The 25,901-nt window shown below is 40.6% G+C and overlaps 1 protein-coding gene across 2 annotated transcripts in view; it reads right to left on the bottom strand.

The window, feature by feature from the left end:
- The window catches only part of LOC143155172 (Fanconi anemia group J protein homolog), a 174,612-nt gene that overhangs the window by 91,774 nt on the left and 56,937 nt on the right, over positions 1-25,901 (bottom strand). The window contains exons 1-3 of one of the 2 annotated variants that reach the window (XM_076327608.1): positions 3,142-3,426; positions 2,241-2,913; positions 2,047-2,158 (exon numbers count right to left, since the gene is read on the bottom strand). In XM_076327608.1, coding sequence (XP_076183723.1) covers positions 2,047-2,158; positions 2,241-2,913; positions 3,142-3,233 — 877 coding nt within the window. In that variant the 5' untranslated portion in view covers positions 3,234-3,426. Of the gene's footprint in view, positions 1-2,046; positions 2,159-2,240; positions 2,914-3,141; positions 3,427-25,901 lie in introns of those variants that run through there. The other variant, XM_076327617.1, reaches the window with a different exon arrangement.

Below are 25,901 nucleotides of genomic sequence, written 5' to 3'. Positions count from 1 at the left end.
CGATCGGGGACAGTCTTCTGCGTTACAGGGGATTATTTACGAACTAGCCGAGTTATCCGACGTTTACCGAGATAGAAAATATTCTTCGAATAGAGAAATTAATTCATCGCTGTCTAATGTGGTCCGTTTCGATTTCTGAATCACAAATGAACAGAGTTTTCTTACCATACTGCCTCGTATAGTAGTAAACATAAAAGTAGAGTCGATATCACGGTTACAGTTTATTCTATAAAAAATCGGTACGTAATAAAGAAACTTTCGTATTTGACTTTCAATCGTTTTCGTCGTACGCATTTCTTCTTTAAAACCAAGAGTAAACGAGATATTGTACATTTTGCGGTTAGCTCCTAACTGACTAACATATGAATACTCCGCGATAACGAACAGACAAACAAAATTGTGTTTTGTAATTTCTGGTCGCTATAGATTCTATGGAAAATTTGCAGACAACTTTCATATTGGGCGATTTTGCGATAAAAAGAGAATAGTGGTCGAAATATTTGTTTTACGATGAATCGACCACACGTTCGTTTCAGGATCGTTATAGATACGAAACAGTACAGGACATCGACGTTGTTTAAAAAATTGTCAAGAATTCTCCTCGTATTCGCGATGACAACGCGAACGGCCATCGCAAGAGGAATAAGTTCGCGCAAAGTTTCGAACGCGTCGGAAGTTTCCGCTAGCAGGAGACAGCGGCCAATTTAGACGCAAGAATTACTCGATGCGATCGTTTTGCATCTTTCCGCGGGCGGCGGATGTCGCCGTGACACGTTAAGAAATTGTCTGGAAGAGTTTTTAAAGTTCTGACGAGGGAACGTCAGGGAACTCGACGGAAGTTTAATAAAGCCGACGCTGCATCGGAGGGCTCGCATCTAATTTGGAAAATTCGCGAGACACGAAATTCTTGTGAAAAGCGACGGCTGCCATCGACTCGCAATCCCGAGTAACGATCGGCTGTCACGTGATCATCGAGAAAACCAAACAGAGGGTACCACGAGTCACTTGGTTAAATAAACGAAAACAAGACCCACAGTGTCTGTTTTGAAATAATTCAAGTGTGCTTGGCTCATCGAATATTTACAGACTTGTTTGAAATCTTATGGGAGTGGTCGGACCTCCTCCAACACCACCCCTACTATTAATGTTGGGGTACTATTAATGTACAGCCATATATGTGTATATATATCTTTATACAAGATAATAGGTAGAAATTAACCCATACCGTTACCTCCAATGATTAATTATTGAAATAAAATGTGTAGCTTTTAATTTGAGATATTTTTTGGAAATTTGGTGGTCAATTTTAATTTCTTGAAGAGAACGTTGTATGTAGCTATTACACTATTTTGGAGCTTATTAAGCCACAAGATCTATGTTCAAATACATCCCAATCTACAAACATTGATCTACAATTAATAAACATATAGTGTTTCGTATACTAATTTTTGTCTATTGAAAATTAAAGAGACAATGTTGTCCACTATACACCAAAAGAACATGTCCATTTTTTCTGGTCAAGGTAAGTATACTTGTTAAAATTTACACACACATACATACACGCGCGTGTGCGCGCGAGTAGACGATATGTTATTGTCAAGATATTTGTAAATATTTTACAAAATATTGTTGTACATTTTTTAGATAAATGTATTTGATAAGATATTTGTCAAAATCAATCATGACAATGTAATATAAAAATGTATGTGTTATGCTTGTTAGACACAAGCATATTTTTGACCTTAATTATTTTGCACTTTTTTATATCAAGTCAAAAGTTATTACATATGAAATAAGATTAGTTAGAAAAAAATATAAAAAGATTAGTAAATTTGTGTAATGCAGTTTATGTGCTTTTAATGTATTTGTAAGGCTTATTCAATAATCAGAAAATTCTAACACATAACGAAAAAAGTATATATCGCTAATTTAAAGAAATTACTTTTGAGATCAAATATATTACAATTTTTAGTCAGACTACTCTAGGATTAATTTTCAGAAATGCAACATTGTACAATACATAATGTAAAAATATTACTGACTCACCAATATGGTGATCATGCCATGCCAGAACGCTGCAAAGGAGAGCCAGTGTCTTTCCAGTTCCTGTTGGACTCTCCAGCAGACAATTTTCTTTTTTCACGCAACCCTGTATGAGCTGCAAACATTACAACTATTTATTAGTAACAAATACTACTGTTACTTTTACAATTTAGTAATACAATTAGGTAATTCATTACCTTATTCATTACAGCAATTTGACACGAGTACGGTTTTACTGGAAGTTTCACCTTGATTCCTGATATCAATTGCTCGTATTTTATTTGTACTTCAGGCAAATCATCTTCCTTGGGTTCACTTACACTTGAAAGCTCAGTATCATTAGAACCCTTAAACTTCTTACTTTGATTGGGATGAAATAAATTTGAATCTTCAGAGTTATAATCGTCATCGTATTTTATTGTACTGCTCTTTTCCACGTGTGTACGTTTATGAATAGAACGATACGAGTTTAGACCCATATTGTCACAATCAGAAATATCAGACTCATCACATTCATTATCATTATATTTTTTCAAATTGTTTCTTTCCAGACTTATATTTTGATTCCACCTGAACATTGAAGTTCTGGCCAATGGCTTTGAAGAAGATGCGAATACATAATCACCTTCATCTTCATCAGATGCTACACTATCGGTAGACTTTTGAAATTTCTCTAATGTATCTTCATTATAATACTTATTTGTGGCTATTTCTACTTCCGATAATTCATCATTGTCTATTACTCCATTCTTTGAAGTATTGCTCTCGTCCGATGATACTTCAATAATCTCTGGTGAACAGTGCAGAGATTCACTTTCACCTTTAGTTTTCTGGATTGGCAAACGTTTCTTCAAGCTCAATTTATTCATTCTATTAAAATAAATGTGTACAACATATTAGATTGCTTCAAACAGGACTTTATAGAATGTTAAACATTCTTTTAAAAAACAAAGATAAAATTGCTACTTTAAAACATCTCTTTATTAAAATTCGTTAAGTGTCATGCAAATTAAACATGAAAATATTATGTATCTACAAAACAGCTACAACCTAACATAACCTCACACACTATTAACTGTCACGTGTACGGTCACGCACCTGTATTCCTCATTCCAGTCTTCAATTTTTATTTTCATCACATTATAAATGACGAATCCAATCACTGCAGTAATTACACAAATCACGAGCATCAATTAGCACCGATTAACATAACATAAAATATTTGACATATATCCTGTATTAGCACGCGCCTTTCCCGCGTTTTCTCTTATATCGATATATACCGCAGTAACGATTTTCAACTTGTCAACCACATTTTTTAAATTCCATTGCTCCGAATAGCTTTTTATATTTTTATAGCGCTAAATTAGTCAAATTAATAGATTAAAAGTTACGAACGAAAATATGAGTTAACAATTCTTGTATCTAATTATTCCGTTCAAACTTTGATTACCCATGTGACTACGATACCACGAGTGTATGGTTGAGAATCTCTCGCAGTAACTTGAGAAATAATAATTGCGCGGTTAAGCTTACATTGCATTCATTGTGTGTAACAAAACTAAACGCGCGAAAAATTGAAACCTTATCCCGTCACTTGGTGACATTTTCTTTAATTATTTTCCGCGTAAGTTGTCGAATCTCATCGTGTAAATCAAAATTCGACGATCGAGAATTTAAATCTATTTTCATTTTTTCTAGTGGTGACTTGCCTACACGAGAGCGGCTATTTCTTACAGAATCATATTCCAAACAGATCCCTCTGCAGAACCATAATTTTTACGACAAACAGGATTGGACAGGTGGAACGGTCGAGTTCCTCGGGCTTAATACCAAAGTTGTTCCGGTGACCTTCATAGAGAAGACACGTCTCCTCGAGGGAATATAATTTCTACCGTGATTTATGCTTCCCGGTCGGTCCAACGTATCAAACTTCTGATTTACGTGGCTGTTGTGCCGGAGTTTCGAAAGCGGCCCCCATCAAAGGGGCCCACGGAATTTAAAAGCCATCCCAGCTCGCGTGCGACTGGAATAAGGAATTTCACTCTGTACCTCCGTGGAGCATCTCGCACTGACATGAATCCTTATCAAATTATCCGAAATTCCCACGCATGCGTACGCTCTGCTCACGTGTGTGCGTCCAGTAAGAACACGCGAGAGTCTACCGTATCGCCAGGAGCGTAGGACGACCGAGGAGCCGCATCACGTATACGCGATGAAATTACTCAGCTCGGTGAGCATTTTCAGCTCACGTACCTTCGCCGAACGATCCTGACGAGGAATCCTCGCGTTTTCACACGGTTATGATGTATATCTTAATGATAACGTGCTGCGCGGTAGGAATACTCCGTTGAACGGCTCACCCTTGCTCGACCGTCGATTAATGTTTACGAACGTGGTACTTCAGGTGACTGATTCTTACGAAGACAAATTTTCGGAATGTAACAAGTAAGTATTAACTGTAAGCCGTCAACATTCTCGATACCGCGATCATCTTGAAATCGAATTATCGCAACGATTGGAGTACGATTAAACTCCAACTCGAGCTCAAAATTCATACGTACGAAGTTAGGTTACAACTCTTTTACCCGCGTCTTGTTTTTTACACGTGTACGTATGTATGTATGTATTCGTGTACGTACTTTAGCTACGTATTATTTTTATATATATTGAGCACTGTGGCTCAAACGTTTAGACCAGGATCTTTATAGCAATATTTAAAATTTGGTAATTGTGCGCAAAAGGTATACCTTACCGATTTTTATAAAATTTAAATATGTTGTCAGAATGAAGATTTTGAATAACTTTTCCCTGTACATATACATACACAACCGCTGCTCTTAGTTTTTGAAAATTTCGTGAAAAATTGTTGCTATTAGTACAATCAATTCTATCTGTACTTACTCGTCCACGGTATCGTGTGCATAAGCATAGTATTGCAGCTTGTATAGTATTTCTAGAAACACATGGCGGTGGTGAGCAGTCAAAATGTATAATGGAAGAATTTCAAAATTTTAACCTGTGCGGCTAACTCTTTCGTGGCAGTCGACGAGAAATAGGCCCCGGATCAACACCGGAAAGTATTAAAAATTAATCTTTATTATATATTGGGTTGTTCGGAAAATCATTTCGTTTTTATTGCTGAAAATGAAACACAATTTTTTTTAGAGTATATAAACATTTTATTAAATCATATATTCTCCATTCTGGAAAACGAAATGACTTTCCGAACAATCCAATAATTTCTTCCGGATTTAAAATTACAATATACTTGTTTTCCGGATATGAAAATGTTTCGTCGTTCTTCGAGAATATTGAAGGTATCTGCTCGAACGACCAAAGTGTCTTTTAATTTTTCAAAATTTGCCACTATTATACGAATAAATATGTTTAGAAACTAATGAATTTCCCGAATTGTAATTAATAAGATATTCGGGAAATTAAAAAATGCATTTTTTTCCATGCGTACAAGATAGGTTGGGTATAAATGTTGTTGTAAGAATGATACGAGTCGAATGTTTAAATTTACCCGTTATATGTCTTATTTGCCCCTCGTAGCGATATGTTTATAAAAATTATAGACAGCTAAGTAACGATCCTATGTAATAAGTTGCTCGATAAGAAATGGAGCTATTAGATTTGTCGTTTTATTTTTCTAAATATGATACTACTGTTTGATGAACATGTGTGAAGTCTCATGTAGATTTGTCGACATTGAAGTGTCAGTATTTTTTTACAATAGAAAAAACGATAAAACTTATTGAACAACCTGGTACACGTAAGTATAGGTATCAATTATTGATTGAAAATGTTACTTGTCAACAAGTTCACTCGTTTGAAGAAAGATCCCTTGGTGCACGGAAAATTTGTTACGTATACAAATTATTAAAATAACAATACCGAGCATACATATTCTTCGTTGAATCAGAATGTAATTCTAACTTTTGGAGCATTACGTAAAAACGTTTTACATCGCTACGAGCCTTCTCTGCGAATTATTTTTACAATAGAAATAAAAAATAAATACACGTTTCTATTGTGAAAATTACCTAAAGAGGGCCCTTAGGATAACTGAAAATCTTGATAAGTAAATAATGCTCCAAAAGTTGTAATTAAAAATGTTCGATAGAGATAATAAGACTCGACACATTCGTCTCCCTGACACGAATCAGGCATTTTTGAAAGCGTGAAAAAGATATGTTAAGAAACACGTTTCACGGTATTCTTTTCACGATAAAGTAACTCGCGTTTAAACTGTATACATATATGTATCTGTAAAGATTTAATGGGGTAATACGTATCTTCCATACGTCGGTGTCTCGCAGTTTTACGATCGCAGAACGCGACTCGTTTCTTCTTTTCCAGTGTCCCGTCGTTTCACACTCGACAAGAGATCGCGTTGTCCGTAAGTTCAGCCACTGGACTGTAAGTTATGCACACCTAGCACGATGCCCATAAAATATGTCGAAGGGGTCCCACGAAGTCATTACTGGAAAGTGCGGGCAAATTGCGTGTAACACCCCTCACGAGAGTCACAAAGCACCGGACGAGCTTTACGCGCTGCTGACTGCGCGACGTTTCGGCAAGATTTAACTCTTTTTCCGCGCGCGGACTGTTATTCCATCTAGAAAAACATTTCACTCGAGCTCAACCGCAACACCCCGCGACGAATCTATTGCTGGCGAAACAAATTAATTAAGGACATTTCTTTCACATTTTTCCAAAAGAAAAAAGAAAAGAACTAAAATTTAACTAATCGAGTCCTGATACCATCAAACTTTCAACTGAACACTGTATATTCACAGATGTATGTTAAAACTTTAGAGAGGTTTTTTCTTAATTTTGATTTGGGAAAATGTTATAAAGTAATCGAACTTTGGGTAGTGTTATTCTATAGGTTTAAAGGAATTTTAAAGTTACAGTTATTTAATATAAATTCGATGGAAGTCGAAGGGGTTGATATTTGTGTTATAAATAAAAGAATGTGGTAGAAATATTAATTAATAATCTAATTATAATTTGTTCCGAAATATGTTTGTAATTGTACTGTAACTTTCTTCTGAAACGAAAAGTACTGTATTGAACGTAGAAAATAATTGTTATATTTCGTTGATTTCTTCTTCAGGTGCCAATTTTTCGGTAAAATAATTTTGAAAAAGTTTGTGGGTATAAAAGTTTGGTCTGAAACAATCTACAACCCTGTGGCCAAATTTGCAGTTATAAATGTGTTCAACAATTGAAGAAAGTTTACTTTTACATCTATCCAATAATACTTAAACAAAATATATGCCCAACTCTGCCAGGTATCATATATCGCCCTTAAATATTATTTCAGTACACAACTATCAATTAAAGAAATAAAGACAATATAATAATTATTTTTTGCTCTTAATACGTTACATTTTGCTTTATATGCAAGTTATAATACAATTACAAACATAGTTTCTAAAATAAATATATACTGTTACCTATTATCTTAATTTATCACTTTTAATTACTATTTTTGAGAGTTTTTTTATTTATAATACAAATATTAGTGTTTATCTATAAAATAGCTTGAATTTTTGCATATCACGCATTTGTTTAGAAGTTATGATCATTTGAAATCAATAATTTCAAATTTTCCCCCTACGAAATTCATTTTATCTACGCCTTAATAACTTTCCTATCATATTTAAGATAATTGTGAGTTTACAATTCCTTAGAACCCGTGAAACGATACTTCATTAATATCTTAGATATCAAAGTCATCCACATTTTTGCTACTTTGTAACATCCTCCTTTGAATATCTTACAAAAGAACCATTTATCTAAAGAGCGAGCAACCATCGCTCAAAAAAAAAATTGAATATTTTCATTTCTCATAAAACTCGATAGAAGAAAAAAGAAACGGTCGAGTATTTCTGACCAAAGTAGTCTCGTACCTTCGTTTCTTTACAAGATTATGGTTTCGCGGCGTTTCGTTCGATAATTAACACCGAGCCACGTTGCACAAGGCAGACACCTATTAATTGCCAGGACAAGGGAAAAAGAGTGACGTACAACCGTCAATTTTTAGCCCTAAATACCGAACTACCCCCTTAAACGGGACAAACACCGGTAGAATTGATACAATCAAATAACGCAGCTCGTGCAGTTTACATTTCACACGAATTTCCAATTTGTCACGCTGTTTCTTCGGCTATCGCGCCCTCTCTGCTTCCGACCCGAAAGCGATAAATAACACCAGCGGTCATAATAACAACAACGACGATTGGCACTTCAATAAATTACCACCCGTGCACCGCTCACGGCGTCCAATTAATCAGCCGAAATGCGAAGGGGGGTGGGGGGTTGGGGGTTGTCGTGTGACGTCATCGAATGATTTGGGTCAACCTCTCCCTTAACCGTGTCAACGTGTCTAGCACCGAACGTGAAACACCGGTCGACTCGAAAATATTTCGTACCGGGGTTGAAAAGGGGAGTTCGAGAAATAGGGGGGGGGGGCTGCTGGGGAGTGGATGGACTGGGGGGGGGGTCGGTGAAATTACGGGGCACGCAGTGGACGGTTAGGAGTAGAAAGAATAAATAAAAGAACAGAGATCCCCCCACCGATCTCTCGGTATCCCGTGGTCACCCTGTGCAAATCCGAGGAATCAAGCTTTCTCGTGGTCACGAAACCGAGCAGCAACGGAGAGAAATATGAAATATAAATAAAACATATTCTTACTGGCGGCAAGTGCAATAAAAATGCGGGGAGATCAAGAGGGATGCCGCAGGAATACGTAATGGGGTCTTCTTCTTCTTCTCCGCCCCACACCCCTCCTCACCGGCTTCATCGCGGCTGCTCTCTATCTCGTATCTCTTTTACCGGTCGCCTATGCTCTTCCCCCCCCCTCCCCCCTTCCCTCATTTTTTATCCCCTCTTTCCACCCCTCGCCGAACGGTGATATCGAAACGCGCGCAATAACTTTTGGACCGCGAGCGATCGGGCCCCAATTTCCCGAATTCATCGATCGTGATTCGGGAAATTCGATAGTTTCCGAATGTATTTACTCGTACGATAGTGGCAAATTTTGAGAAATTACGAGACACTTTGATCGATTCGAGCGGACATCTTCAATGTTCTCGAAGAACGATGAGACATTGTCATGGAAAACAAGTGTATTCTATAATATATGGAAAATAAGTATATTCTATAATATACGGAAAATAAGTATATTCTATAATATACGTAAAACGAGAATATTCTATTGGTTCGTTCGAAAAGTCATTTCGTTTTTTCTGGTGAAAATGAAACGATTTTTTTAGAGTCTATAAACATTTTATTAAATTGTATATTCTCCATTTTGGAAAACAAAGTGACTTTCCGAACAACCAAATAATTTCAAATCTGGAAGAAACTATACAATAGAAATTGAAGCGCGTTAAAATACGAAGAAATTTTTGACGAAAATATTCCAAGTGGTTACGATAACGTTATTCGGTTCGCGAAAGATTCTGAAATTAACGAAGATCGTTCTAAACTTGGAAACCCCTTCCGGAACTCCCGCGTCTTGTTTATCCCATGTTTGACGCGAGCGTCGCGATTTTCCGTCATAATGCGCATAATTCCTCGTCATGGCTGCGCGCAGCTAGTCTCCCTTCTCCTCGTGCCCGGCTTCGTGGAATATTTCTCGAGCGGCAAGGACTTTTGGGGAGAAACAAAAGGCGAAGACCGATAGAACAGGACGGAGAAACAATTCCGTAAACGGCGAAACGCTCGAGCGGCGAAGTGTATTCTCCCGGGCAGCATCCTCGTCGCGGAGAGAAAGTACGCGGGCAAACAAGCCAATAAACCGAACAAACGGTCGTCCGGACTTAATTAAGGAATGGCGACTGCATCCGCGCCGGCCGTGCCTTCATTTCGTCCGGCAGGTTTATCGTCGGTGCTTATCTATCGGCCGTGAGATAAGATAAAAGGGTCAGAGTCCAGCGCGGGGGAGGGTGATAGGCAAGATAGCCACCCCCTAAGAACGGCGAAACTTTCGGGGTTGGAGGCACCATATGCGACCTTCTTCGTTCTGGTCGGAGAAGGGGGACACCTATCCTTTCTTTCCGCTCCTTCTCCTCTTCGAGACTTTTCCTCTTTGTTTCCACGGGGGCGAAATAGATGCGGCTGGGGACGGAGGGTCAAATCGAGTACGTCGTGTCCAGGAGCACGGCCGAAAGTAAAATAAAAGAATCATGCTGGCTGGGGACCGGGGAAACTGTCCGTGTGTGCCCGTGCCAGCGCCGCCTGGGCGCGTATGTTTCGTCCAAACTGCATGGCTCTCCTTAAAGGGGGTTTCTCTTGTGTCTCGAAAAATGGTATTCGGGATTTTTTTTAAGGGAAGAGTACCTTTCGTGCTAATTAATATACTTGCGAAGACATCGTAGGAATTTTGCGGTGTAATTTACTTTAACGGTAAACAAGTTATTAACAATATCTTTGTGTCCAAACTGCCCTGGCTCTGCTCAAGAGGGTTTTCCTTGTGTCTCGAAAAATGGTATTCGGGATTTTTTTTAAGGGAAGAGTACCTTTCGTGCTAATTAATATACTTGCGAAGACATCGTAGGAATTTTGCGGTGTAATTTACTTTAACGGTAAACAAGTTATTAACAATATCTTTGTGTCCAAACTGCCCTGGCTCTACTCAAAAGGGTTTCTCTTGTGTCTCGAAAAATGGTATTCGGAATTTTTTGAAAGGAAGAGTACCTTTCGTGTTAATTAATATACTTGCGAAGACATCGTATGAATTTTGCGGTGTAATTTACTTTAACGGTAAACAAGTTATTAATAATATCTCCGTGACCAAACTGACTGGCTCTCCTCAAGAGGGTTTTTTCTTGTGTCTCGAAAAATGGTATTCGGGATTTTTTTTAAGGGAAGAGTACCTTTCGTGCTAATTAATATATAATACTTGCGAAGACATCGTATGAATTTTGTGGTGTAATTTACTTTAACAGTAAACAAGTTATTAATAATATCTCTGTATCGTATGACATATGCACTTATCCCGTTGAGAACCTCTATTGTCTATATAAGAGCTTAGGCTTGCACCCTTTAGACTGCTCCCTTAAAGTCGAAGACTTGTTCCCGGTTCGTCTCGATCGCTACTGAACCATCGATCGATAATTTCGGGATGTTCTTTTTATGGATTGGATAACAAGGCACGAACCGAAAGGGGTGTGTACGAATGTTGATTCGAAAGATGTCTTCCTAGATACGGATGAGTCGCAAGATCTGTGAGAGGAGAAACTTTGTGTTTAAAAATTTTTGGAAATGAGAACGGGACCAAAATACACAGTCCTGGGTCATGGGGTAGTAAAATATTACGGATCTAGAATTTCAAAAGCTGGTAGTCTAAATCGTAAAATTCGTGGAAATACAAAACCATAAAGGAAACCGCGAAGCATAAAATTTAAAAAAGTGGGATTGTAAAATGTAGAATTTCATGGAAAGTTGGTCTCTTCGTTGCATGGAATCTTCGCGAACAATTTCTGTACGCATCGTCGCCAGATCGTTACTCCCTGAGAAGGAAAAGACGAATTTGTTTAAGTACATTGTAACTGGAAAACGTTCTATCGTTGTAGACTAAGGTAGGCTCGAAGGAACCCAGAGGACAATAATTTTCCTACGGGGGCAGTCGAGGGACATCGATCAGATGCGATCACGGTGGAATTAGCCGTCCCTTGCAGGACTCTAGAACTCCTTCAGCCTCGTTCTTCCTCCCTTCTATCAGGAACCACCCTTGTCTCAGTTTTTTCGACCTCGACGAGAGGTTCGACGACGAGAAACGTTTCCATTGATGTACACCGACCGGTACAGAATTGTCGTATAGTAAATACAAACGCGAGGTTCACGTACGGTAAACGACACTAAGGTAGCTAAGAACTTAATTATTCGACAACTTCATTCCACGGCCTCGAATGTACGACAAATATGAAAATCCATAGCCAAAATGAATACAGAAAGATTCCTTGTACAAAAACGAGTAGAAAATATAGAACGAATTTTTTTCGTACGTGGTTTCGTTTTCGAGAAAAAACGGTACCAAAATCCCTCATTGCGCGCGCAGTTCCAATACCGAGCACAGTGCGCTTCGATCTTTGACGTCGTTTATCTCGAAAACGGAGCCTCGTAGGAAAAAAATTCATTCCACATTTTCGACTCACCTCGGAAGGAAGAATCACCCCGTGGCTTCGGAATATTTTTTTTGCTTTCCGATTTACCCCTAAATTGTAAGCGATGGAAAGATATTTAAGGGTATATACTGTTCGAGGTCCCATCAAATATTACGAACGCTCTTCAGCTTCCGTTGTCGCCGGATGAGGCGCCTCCGCGTCTGGCATTCTTCATGCGCGTCGCGAAAGTGAAAACAGACAGGGTGAGGGGGGGTTGCGGGGATGGTATGCGTCCGCGGGAGCTATGAAATATGGATAGGTTTGGCCCGACGCCACAAAAGAAAGCGTCACGGCAAATTAATCGGCCGGCGAGGAGCACGCGAGACGTGTGATTTAATAAAAAGCTTCCCTTCGCCGGGCAAGGGGTGGAAACGTGGCGCCCCCCTGCCCCCTACCGCGTAATAAGTTTAGTTTCTACGATGAAACGGTCATAAAACGGGACGTGTAGTCGCAGCGTGGTGCCTTGTTCCGCGGGGACGTTAAAGGGACATTTTTTCCTACGCGATTATTGTCGGCACCGAAACATTGTTTCGCGATGAGTTAACGTCGCGAAACGAGGTTAGGAAATTATCGCTACGCGGTTCGTTTCGTTTCGTGCGACAAGGTCACGTGATCGTACCCCCTTTGGTTTCTTTTTTTCATCGAGAAACCGGGCGAGGTAATTATTCTAATTACCGTAACGTTCTTTGGTATCTGTTTAAACGATACCAACAATTGTACGTTTTACATTTCTACGAGAATGACAATTCACGATGTATTAAAGGTTATGTTCGTCCAATAAGTCTCGAGTTATCCAAAACGAAAGTAAATAGCACATTAAGAACGCAACAATGAAAAATATAAGCATGGAAAAGAGAAGGTAGGAAAATATGAATCATTACTTATAATACCAGAGTACGATGTTCTGCGAATCAAAGTTGTAATTGCGGCGGCCGCAGCCCAGATACGACGGTTGCATTTAATTTGTTAGCATCGTACGATATCAGGTGTTGATTTCAGGAATGATTAACGATGTCGTTGCTTAATTCTCGATTCTAAGGGGACGTGGTTAATTTCATGTAGACACAAGGTGCTAGTTTGATTTAGTAATGGCGGTGCAATTACCTGCACATTTCTTAACAAAGTATTTAATTCAGTCGCGGTGCTTATCTTATTGCTCATGCGATCTTTAAGGCGCTGCTTTGATAATTGTATAGCAAGTAATGGCCGCGGTGACTTATTCAGGAAGCAACAGTTTTATGTTCAGTCGTACGTTGATAAGTATTCATTTATGTGCGTAAATTAACAGCGCGAACTATCAATAACCATAATTAGGAGTCGCTACCATTTTGTATGTGCTCCGCGAAACTCCGAAACGCTACATTCGACTTGCAGTTACGTTCGAATAACGAAAGAATGAAAAATAAAATACGAAATGTTTTCGACGTCGCGAACGCAGCACGCAGAAACAACGAAGAACAATGGGATCTGAGCTTTGTGCAGTGGTGTGCCGCGCGTTTGTTAGGTTAGTTTCCTCGATGACGCGCATCAAGCATCCCCCACCACCTCGTCACGGTGTCCGCGTTCTCGAGACAAGCTGTCATGCCTACGCCTATGGACGCGCGTAAAAGAGCGAAGCAACAGTGGAGTTTCGCGTTCACCTCCTATCAACACGCGATCGCCTCTCGTCACGCGCTGGACAATGTTTAATTTTTCATACTTTATCACTTCCTGCCTCTTTATAATCGGCCGGGCCCTATTATTAATTCATTATCGCGGCAGCGGGTGGTCGTTTATGGGGACTTCGCGCGTGTAACCGCTTTTAAGGTTCTATTAAAACGTTGTTAGAAAGTTGCTTTTTTTTTTAGGTAACCCTTACTCCAGGAAGTTTATAAAATTTAACCAGCCTTGGTAAAGATCATTTTACGTTCTCAGTACCTTCGTTAGTTTTCCGTTGGCAAGATCTGTTGAAAAGTTACTGGCAAATTTATTTTATTCTTCTTCGGAAACATTTTCAGCTTACTTTGTTGCACGCGATACACAGCTCGCACCTCGCATTTAAAATGTACGAGATTAAATGTAATTTATTATTTTACAGTCCCTAAATTATTTCACGAGTCGCAATTCCACGGTATATTTCAAATTTTATCATTAATTGCGTGCATATTCCGCTCGTCGTATCCGAAGCCAAATTTTACAGCTTATACACTGAACAATCGTAACTTAGACCCTTCCTTTGTCTAAAAATTAACTTCGATACGAAAAGAATTTTTATTCCTTATTTTACTCGATACTGTAGGTGTAATTCGTAACCGGAGTAATCAGTTTCACATGGAAGATAATACGAGAATATTCATTGTTCGTCACCTTTCGATTTTCCAATTTTTCAAATTCCAAACGTTCTCACGAAAACGCCGAAACACACACACACACGTACACACACACACACACGTGCACACATCTGCATAGAAAAGTGCGAACGTCGTGTTCCCAGAACCATGTCTGTTCGCCGCCCCAAAAAGTGGAAGTCATTAGGGAGTGATTTCATTTCCGAATTTCTCGCCAGGACACCGTGGCTTCCCATAGCAACCCCCGTGCTCCCCTCACATGGAGCGGCAGGTTAAATGACCGGTGCAAAAAAGTCATAAAATAAGTTATAATTTGGCGCAGTCGGCGTCACGGTGCTCAATGTCCTGTATGATCACCGTCCTCTCACTCGACTGAACTTTACCCTGCGCTTTCTTCAACGGAATTGGGAGACTTCACCCTCTCTTTCTCTTCTGAACGCGGTCCAGTCCTTATCATCCCTCCTTCGTTCACCGTTGGTCTCTATCTTTGCCTCATGCTCGAACCTCCTCCCCCCCGTCACTTCGTTCTAAGCAGTTTCTTGATATTTTCGTGGCGCGTTTCTACGTCCTATCCAATTCCAGATTAATTGCAGGATCTAACAGGGAGCTCAGGGGTCAACGAGAAACGGGGAGGGGGTAGCAAGGACTGGAAACGTGGGGTGACTCGTGTCACCGCGGGGAAAATCTTGACGCGTGGCGTACGAAAGACGACACAGCTCGGACCGTGTCTGTTCCGCTTGATAAGTTGGTCACGGTTAGTTGTACATCTTTGGCTGGTTCCTACGGTGGGGTGAACATTCACCAGAGATGTTCTTATCGGCTCTTGTAACGCGACGTTCGATTGTTCTAACTCGTACCATTGAAAGAGGCATTGTATAATTTAATTCGATCAATTTTCACCGTCGCGAAATTTTAATGCGAAATTTCAGTACCGATTCGATTTTTCAAATACGACTTCGTAGTAGTGTGAAATGGAGCAAAACTTGTCATTTGAAATAAGTTCGGCTTTTAGTGTTGCAAAAGAATCCCGAGAACAGTTGCATTGAAATAATAAAAAGAACCTTCGAGACTTGATTTCACCTTTAAAAAAAATTTTTCTGTATGTGCATTATTATGCTCTACGTGCACACAAACTTTCATTGAAATCAGTCTCACAGGTAAGAAGAATTTCCTTGTAATACAGTGGGCAAATACTTTATGGAGCCATTTTACGTACAAGTCATTACTGACGTCTAGTATATGCTTGTTTCGTAAGGATTAAGAGAGTATTAAGACTGTCCAAGATTGTTTTTGTATTTCCGTAACTATCTACGACCTTGAACGACCTTAAAGTCGTTCATTGCGTTTAGAAGTCCCCCAGCTACTATAAATTCTAGTTCGCGCGTATCGTTCACCGTGCACGTAATTGTGCGATTTATTCGCTACGTAAAGTTTACTCCGAACCAACGAAGTTATTGTGTAAAGTGTATAATTCCATTTTTCGTATAAAATCAATTTAACTCTGGTCTCTGGCTGTACCTTTAGCTTTTTCATCGCAGAGAATGTTACCGTAATACAGAACTTCGTACAAAAGTTTAGAAAAAAATATACAACGAACTGTATTCTCGTATAAACGATCATTCTCCGTACGAGTAACCATTCCTCGTATAAATAACCAATCTTGGTAGATATTTATTCCGATTCAGTTCGTCCAAGGACACATTCTTCTTTTTGTTTCTCGTCGCGGGATTATTACTTAGTTACACGGCAACGTAGTTCGGGGATATTTCGTACAATTTCGCAACTTCCAGCTTATGACAAAAGTTCCGTCGCCAGTCAAGTTGCCTGAAAATGTTTAATACCGGGAAACACCGAAGATCTGTGGAACTTCTTTCGGCTTCGTCCAAAATTTCCGTTGTCGCTTCAAAGGCATCCCCCTCGCGCGCGAGCATAAAACGTTTTACAGCTTTTCCCCGGGACAGCCGGCCAGATAGTAAAGTTTTTGCGTTAAGTGAGGTTCCTAGTAGCCAGATCGATTACACGAGCAATAAACTAGATAAGCGTAATTACCGTAATCGATATTTCGTCGGCCGGCGTTCCGTGAAACAACCGGGCCCGAATGACACTGCATATGGTGATCATAACGAGTACCTGGGGGGAGGGGGAGGGGGAGGAATGTTGCATCGTCTGTGCCCTTAAGTGTGAGTCAACTTGGGAATCGGTAGGTCAAAGATCGACTAGGGTGAAAGGAAAAAATACGGGGACGAAGTAGGTACACCTGTTAGTCGTGATAAACGGTTCTAATGGCGCTCGTAATGATTCCAGTGCGTCACGAAAAAAATATTTTATTTCGAAATATATTATATCTTTCGGGAGACACATGGAAACTCGAAACTCGATGTACTTTATCGCGGTTATTTACTCTCCCGTTGAACGCGGTGCTAGTTTCTAATGGAATATTAAAATGGCTACGACTTCCAAACAGTCTCGAATAGAACGAATGTTTGTACTATTTGTTACGATATTTTTACACACATTTCACAACACGTGAAAGTGCAAGTTCGTGACGTATTTGTTCGGGGGTAACTCAATACGCGTTCTTCGTAAAAATTATACCAACGTGCAACGCGAATTATTAAAGAAAGTGATTTTCAAATCGACGTCCTGGACACTTTAACACGAAGATGCGATCGTAGAATGTCCTTCGAACGACTTCTCGTAACCTCGAATAATGGATATTCGAATGTTTCCAAGTTACGTAAAACTCAAATTCCATTGTACTTCATTATTTCTGCATGCTGCGTTCACGACGTCGAGAACATCTCATATTTTATTATTCATTCTTTCGTTACTCCAAAACGGTTGCAAGTCGAATGCAGTTTTGAAGTTTGCAGAATATATATTCGAAATGGTGGCGACTCCTAATTAAGGTATTGGTAGTTCACGCTTCGAGGAATTGGGTTTTTCGGAAAGTCATTTCGTTTTTTAAAATGGAGAATAATATATAATTTAGTAAAATTAGTAAAATATTTATACACTCTGAAAAAATCGTGTTTCATTTTCATCAAAGAAAACGAAATTACTTTCCGAACGACCCAATAGAATATACTTGTTTTCTGTATATTATAGAATATACTTGTTTTCCATATATTATAGAATAGACTTGTTTTCCATATATTATAAAATACATTTGTTTTCCATATATTATAGAATATACTTGTTTTCTGTATATTGTAGAATATACTCGTTTTCCATATATTATAGAATACACTTGTTTTCCATATATTATAGAATATACTTGTTTTCCATATATTATAGAATATACTTGTTTTCCATACATTATAGAATATACTTATTTTCCATATATTATAGAATATACTTGTTTTCCAAGTCAATGTTTTGTCGTTCTTCGAGAACATTGAAGATGTCCGCTCGAATCGACCAAAGTGTCTTGTATTTTTTCAAAATTTGTCACTATCGTACAGTATCGTGGAGAATGTTAAGTATCGGACGATTTTTGCAAAACGTTATCGGTTTCGTTTCCATGGTTCCTCGTTGTCGTCGCAGCATTTCATCGATCCCTCGAAGCGCACGATTCGCAGTTCTTTGTGCGATTTCAGCAATTATCGTCGAGGGCTACGTGGGAACGGGGCGACGTTAATACGCAGTGTGTATTGTAATGGTTATTAGCATCATTTAATTTTCTGTCGACGTTCGTTAATCGTGGTCTCCCCCTTCGAGGAAATAGTCGATCCATTTGCCAGCGGCGCGCCGGAAGTGGGAAAAGATCCGTCCGATGGACGAACGCGCAAAGGACTTCCTGCGTACTGGATTGGCCAGGACGTTTATTCCAGCGCGATTATTTATTTCAATGGTAACGAATACCGATCAACGGGTTTCTAACTTTTTTTAAAGACGATTCCCTTTCTAAAAAACAACGAAATTTCGTACGTAAATTCGTACACAAAAATGTATCCACCCTGCCAATTAATCCAAAACGAAATTGTGTTTAACAATTCGGATCGATTGAATATTTTTATTAGTAAATCAGTTACATCTACCGAACTGTACAATGCAAACGATGTAAGACGCAATGGAAAATTCGTGAATTAAAATTTACGAGAAAGAGTATTTATTAAACGAAATAAGTGTACGACCTCTCGAAGGATACTAGGCAGATTCTATTATTAATAGAATCATATGAAACAGTATCTCGAAGGATACTGGAAATGAATTATTTAATAGAAAACTACCATTCACGTGGACAAATTTTCATTCGCGTCTCCTACGGATCCAAAGGGCCCACCAAAGGGGGCGCGAGCCCTACTTTGGAAAACACTGGCTCAGACACCGAGCACATTTTTACATAATCGCGCTTGTGTAAGGGAACCAGCGAAGATTGGTCTGATCCTCTCCCAAACAATTCGACTTTTCCCTGTCACGCGATACGATTAGCTTTAAGTACCAATATCCCATTGAGACAATCTACCGATACCCATTTCACTCTTCAGCGTCCGACAAGCGATCTGGCTTATCTCCGGGAAATAATCTGTTCATCCACACCGGGGGCTAATCCCCGGGGTTGATCCCCTTAAACCGACGGTCCACAAACCGACGGGCTAATCTGTGCGTCCGCACGAATGATCGTCCCCGAGACGGAAGGAGAAAAGGGGCCCCGAGCGAGTTTCGGGAAAGTTTAAAAGATGAAATCGAGCCCGGCCGCGTTTAACTGTCCGGTCGAGGGGAAAATTCTTTCGGAAAGAGGCCCGTACCCCGTCCAAGGGGAACGTTGATTCGTACGGTCGTGGCCGTGGTCTTCGTTAATTTCGTATTTGACACGAATCGGGGCAACGAGCCTTGCATCGGGAACCACCAAGTGAACGTGCGTTTAACACGGGAGAATTTTTAACGGGGGTTCAATCGATGTGGAACGTAGAACTTGTAGAGGGTGAGAGGCTCTGAAACGTAAGGTAGTATTTGGTAAATGAAATGTCGAACTTGATCCAATGAGTAGAAAATTTAATCGATAAAAGTTAACAAGAGGAATTTGTCGAGGTAGTATTTGGTAAATGAAATCAATCGTCGATCTTAATTCAACGAGTAGAACATTTAGTAGATCGAAATTAATAAAAGCAATTAGTCAAGGTAGTATTTGGTAACTGAAATCAAAAGTCGATATTAGTCTAACGAGTAGAAAATTTAATGGATCGATATTAATAAGAGTAACTTGTAGACAAATTTTTGATATATAAATTTAATATGTAGAAGTACTCTCTTAGATTGTAAGGGGTCCCGTTGAGCGATGCTCCAAAGCATAAAGTAGCATTTGGTGAATTATATCAATCGATCTTACTGTAACGAGTAGAAAATTTAGTAGATCGAAATTAATAAACGCAACTTATCGAGATAGTATTTGATAAATGAAATCAATCATCGATCTTATTTTAACGAGTAGAACATTTAATGAATGTATATTAATAACAGTAACTTGTAGAAAAATTTTTGGTACAGAAATTTAAAACGCAGAAGTACTCCCTTAGTTTGTAAGGGGTCCCGTTGAGAGCTGCTCCAAAGCATAAGGTAGCATTTGGTGAATTACATCAATCGATCTTACTCCAACGAGTAGAAAATTGAGTGTATCAAAATTAACAAGCGCAACTTGTCGAATATTTTTGATTAAAAATTCAAGCCGCAGGAATTCCCTTCTTCTCAGTGTACCACCTTTAAGAAATCTCAAAAACCATCGTTCCGTAATCTTGGACGTATCCACGTATTCTAATTTATCCTCGGTTACGCGATGTTCTTTGCCGGTAGCAAACTGCAAAATTTCAACGAAATTGATGGAAAGGGGGCAGCCCTTTCCTTGTCGTAGTTTCACCCAACTCGGTAAAACCAGCAGTCCTCGAAACTTCCCACGCCGCTACGTTTTGCATAGGAACCAGGAAGCTCGTCCTCCTTAATCCTCGCCGGTCGGACTGGTTTCCGCGTGAGCGGTCAGAGGACGACGTGGCCCCGTGGTGCGCGAGAACACCACCGAGAGTACTCGAGAAGGGGACGATAAATCACCGAAAAACGGCAATTTCCGCGAAAGGGGAAAACAGCCGTTGTCGGTGACGAGAACATATTACCGTGCCGTGGAGAGGTGCGCCGTGTGTTCGAGCAGCGGTCCCGCAGGCTCGTTCGTCCCTACGGTGTGCAAAGACACGCGCAGCGGACCGTACGCGCGTGCACGAGCGGTCTGCACCCGCGGAGGGGTGGACGGTGGCGGCCGGGTAGGCCTTTATGGATTTGTAGACGAGACCGCGGTCATTCGACACTGCGTTTGACCACACCCTCGATTGTACCAAGATTTATCGCTCGCGTCCGCCACCCCCGCGCGCCGCTATCGTTTCCGGCCACCCCGTCGCCCCACCTCGTCCAGTGAAACTTGTTACCAATTCGAATCGGCAGTTTCGATTGTAACTACCGTATCGTTCGACGCGAGCGTCACTGCTAACGGGACGAGAAAGTCGGATGTTCTTCTTGGACACTGGGGGCTTTGATAATTGCGAACGGGGGGGGGGGGGGCAAGGGAGGGAGGTTTCGTTCAATCTAGGTCTTAATTAGTCCGTAGAAATCGACCGGTTTTATTGCAAGAATCATCATGGATGTTAAGTATTCGTAAGTTTTCGGTACTTTGTGTTTTGTGTACGGCGGGCGAGTAACTTGATTTAGTTAAGAGTAACTAAGAGTCTAGGTAACTCTGTTAGAATATTACTGGGTTGTTCAAGTTTTGTCATTTTTTTCATTGTGAAAGATACTGTGACACTTCAACTTTGAACAATAGTAAATATATGGACGAGTTGACGGATCTATGTGAAACTTCATATATGTTCATCGGGCGGTGGTACTATCTTTGGAAAAATAAAACGACGTACCTAATAGCTTAATTTCTTATCGAACGACAAAACTTATCGAGCAGTCTGTTATTTCGATGACCTGGAACAGGAATTGAGAACTGGCGACTCGCGAAACAGTGTACTCTATATTTTGATTATTTTTTCTTTTTTTCGTTTGGAGAACTATCCTCTATTTGTATACTGTACAGAGGTAAGAGAAGGTTTTGATATTCGTTTATTGTTAATCATCGTTATCAACGCGATGTGAATCCTCGCAGAGAAGTCGCTCTCCATCTCTGATTTAGAACAATCCATTGATACGATCATAGTTTGAATGTATTGTAGAGATGTTGGAAATACTCTTGAGCAGGAGACCTATCTCAAACTTTGAGTCATTTTCAACGACTGAGAGAGCGTCCAAAGTGTCTTCTCAGTTTTGTGATTAAATTTTTTTGAAATGTTTAAGACGAAACAAGTCATTGTTACTGACTTGTGTATCATTGGCGTAAATTACAGGGAAAAATTTGGGCAATATCTTCGTAAGTGCATCAACAACGTTTCGGTTCGAAACGTTGTATATTTTTTCCGGAAAAAGAAAGATTGTCTATTGCATATTGCATATCTACTTTTTATTTCGTTTCCTAACTATTTTTATTAGAAATTTTTAAATTGTACAAATATATAAATTGATATTAAAATTTATATATTAAATTTGAAATTAAAAGTAAATTAGATAGTAACATCAAATCCAATGAATTCTTCTTTATACTTTTACGGTTAAACGTTCGACCCAGTTAGTTTTAAATTTCCCGCAAGACGAAACGAAAAAGACATTGACGCAGAAGTTATCCACCTGACGCACGAAACCGTGCGGTTTTCGTTTCGCCGTTTAATTTCCCTCGAAACGATAATCCAATTCACGTCCGGCAGCCGAGCGTGACGCTTATTGGCGTGTAGCGCGCGCGCGCGCGTGCGCGCGTGTACCTCGAGACGCGGAATAATGACGGTGGATCGGTGGCGGTAGGAAGTGTCCCATATGTCAAATCGTTTCTGGGAGAACGCGACAGGCCGATGGTTTCGCTTCTGGTGTTGCGTAAACGTTGGGAGAAACGGAGGGTATCACTTATAGGAAGGCGAAAAGGAAGCCTGTCGATCCGTCATTTAACTGCTGCTCTCGCTGGCTCGTCACACCAAAAGTGCGTCATCCTTTTCCTTGTGCACTGGAGAAATTGCGTGCACATGCACTCCGAGAAGAAACTGAACTCCTTTGGGAAAAATTTTGAATCAGTAGGATCCTCGGATGATCGAGTCACTCTCTCTCTTCTTTCTTCTCTACACAGGCATACATCTAAATTATTACATCTAAATAACAGGCATACCGTAAATTATTTTAGGTAAGGATCTAGACACATTGTGGGTCGTTTGGAAATAGCTTACGTTTTCAGTCGATCAATTATATCTTCGCAAAGTTTTCAGATCTTCGAGATCGAGTACTTGACAGTTCCTTAGGAGATCCTGGGTGTCTATGATGGGTTAACTATTGGTCAGCAGATGTAAACAAATGTATGTGATCAAGGCATGGGCAAGACACAACCGAATTTCCAATTTGTTACCTTCTATCACACGAATTCCACACGAACGTTTGTTTGTTTTTTACTGACTCGTCTCGTTGAACCGAGTATAGTATTGACCAGTTTTAACCCTCCGTCAACCGACGCTTCTAGCGATCGTAGACAGAACTGGGTCAACGTAGACTCTGTTCTATCTTTCTTTTCTATTTGATCATTCTATCGATTGTCTTATCGGTTCCTAAATAGATGGTTCCTTACTTAAGTAACTAATCACGAGTGGAGAAGATCGACGAGTTTTTTTCCGAGCGTGGGTCAAAATAGACCCAAGATAATTTAACAATTTTCCCCGTCCTCCATTCTTTCTACACATCGTGTACCAACTAAGAGGTATACGCGATCATAGAGTTCCAAAAGTTGGCTGGTGTTTGAGACTTTTTTTAAAAAATTACAGGGCATTAATTTCAAACATTGTAGGATTTTATATCTCGCCAAGCTACGACATTTTTTACTGTACAATGGTACACAGAAGTACCCGTAGGCTATGGATCCTTTCAGGCTACTGAAGTATTGCACCCATCGTCTTTGTTCGCGTTGCACCGTTTGAGGTTGCGAGCGTGGGTCAAAATAGACCCAAGACAATTTAACAGTCTTCCCCCTCCTCCATTCTTTCTACACATCGTGTACCAACTAAGAGCTCTGCGCGATTCAAAGTTCCAAAAGTTGGCCGGTGTTTGAAATTTTGTTTAGAAAATTACAGGGCATTAATTTCAAACTTTGTAGGATTTTATATCTCGCCAAGCTACGACATTGTTTACTGTACGCTGGTCTGCAGAAGTACCCGTAGGCTATGGATCCTTTCAGGCTACCGAGGTATTGCACCCACCGTCTTTGTTCACGTTGCACCGTTTGAGGTTGACCTCCCGGTACACATGTCCCTCCTATTCCTGTTTTCTCCCTATGTTTCCTCGAAGACGACCATCGAGGGATAATAATAGGCGAAATTTTCTACTGGTGGTGATTCTCAGGAAGTGGCATCCGGCGCGGCGTCGAAGCGGCAACACCATGGATTCACCTGTGTGTACGTTCTTCAGGTGTCCCTTCCTGTCTTGCTGTGAGAAATTCATAGAACGGGGGAAAAAATCGTTTGTCGCGAACGTTTGCGAAACTATCGAGTAGTTTCGTTTATTCTGAGACGGTAGACTCGGACTTGATGAAAAATAGTATTGTTTCTCGAACATTTCCGAAGTAACAGCACCACTCGTAGTCCATATCCCATGATCCATCACTTCTTGCCTAAAACATTCCTATTTTAGCTTTCTTTCGAAATTGTTAATATATGCGTTCTCATCTGCCAATAATATCGAAGCTACCTACATCACTGACTACGGAAACTCGACGAAAAGTAATTCATAAATTATCGAGGATCGTTAAACAGCAATCAAAGATTTGCACTTCCAGAGAATCATCACCAATAGAAACTTTCGTCTATTATTAACCCTCGATGGTCGTCTTTCCAACGATGCAATCCTCGAAATTGTTGCACCAACCCCCAAAGGAAGTTGCGTTCAGTGTCGGCAGCTCGCGAAGTGTCAGTATCGGTAAGTGTTTCTAGAGTCAGGAAATCGTTGGATACACCAGCACTTATCCCAGTAAGGTCCGAAAAGGCGACACGGTCGACCCCTAATTTCCCGGATGCGTTCACCGCGTTGGTTCATCGCGGTTCAAGGCGTTACTCGCATTAAAGTGACAGAAATTGGCCGCGCCCGAGGTGTGCGGTGTCCGCTGGCCGCGGCCGGTGGGTCCCCGTCATTTCCATATTGTAATGCCCCGTATCCTGTCGGTCGGCCGATATTATGCGCTAACAAACCATTTAGGCCAGGTGTTAAATTGTCTGTGACGGGTAGAACGGTCGATTCCCGGTTGTCGTCGAGGACGATCCACCTCCTCCTGGGGTAGGAGTATAATTCTCGCGCGTGTAAGCGAAAGGTCGGGCCCGGGGACCAGCGTTAATGGCTGCAAATTGGTCAGAAAAACGAACTCTCCGGGGCCCCGGCGCGACGGCTCTCCTCGAGGCCCCAGCAACGAAAAAAGGTCCAGTTGTTTCCTGTTTACGATCCGCGGCGAAGCCAAGCCGGACCCCGGACCCCGGGGCCCCCGAAGGATCTCGATCGGCCGCATGAAACGGTCCTGAGGCGGCTTTTTGCTTTGTTTCACCGGTGTCTGGTTATAATCGATTCGATCGACCAATTCGTCGGACGGAGTCATTAGTAGACGGTCGTCATGAAATTTAATCCTTCGCCGCATCACACACTCGGGGCCCCGTTGCTCACGATCCTCCTTTTCTTTTCTCCTTCTTTTCTTTTTTTTTCCTTTCTTTCCTTTTTTTTCTCCCGATGGCTGTGCCCGATAACCGGCCGACCGCCGATCAAACTGTCCACCTAATGCCGGCTAATAAGCCGCGGGCGAAATAAAAGTCGGGATTTTATTGATATTAACACTTTGAGAACGCGGTGGTACGCGTACCTGTGTTCCGGGCGAATCATTGTTCCGCTTGGGTGTCGTCAGGTAGTCCTCTTTAAACGGGTCTGTTCTGGCTCCCCTTTCCGTCGTAATCATCGTATTTGCGCTACCGATTAAGTATCGGGTTAAGAGGTGAATTTTCGAAATTAACGACTGTTCTTACTCTCGTTCCAGAGTCTTGTTCATTCGATAGCCTAGGTCGTTACTTCTTGGCTTTAATGTAACAGTTTAGCTGTATTCCTCGGCAGACCGTGTCAGAGGATCGTTTTAACCCGAAAGTCCTTCCTGCAGACTCGCTGGAGCTCGATACTCAGCATTTGGGGTCAGTGTTAAAGAAACTACCCTTTTGCTTCAAATGCAACGTACCTAAGTTGTTTCCATTATTTTGAACCAAAGAC

This window comes from Ptiloglossa arizonensis, chromosome 1 (assembly GCF_051014685.1).
Source record: "Ptiloglossa arizonensis isolate GNS036 chromosome 1, iyPtiAriz1_principal, whole genome shotgun sequence".
Classification (NCBI taxonomy): Eukaryota; Metazoa; Arthropoda; class Insecta; order Hymenoptera; family Colletidae; genus Ptiloglossa; species Ptiloglossa arizonensis.
The sequence above is the reverse complement of the archived record's forward strand: the minus strand, read 5'-3'. Positions and strand labels throughout refer to the sequence as shown.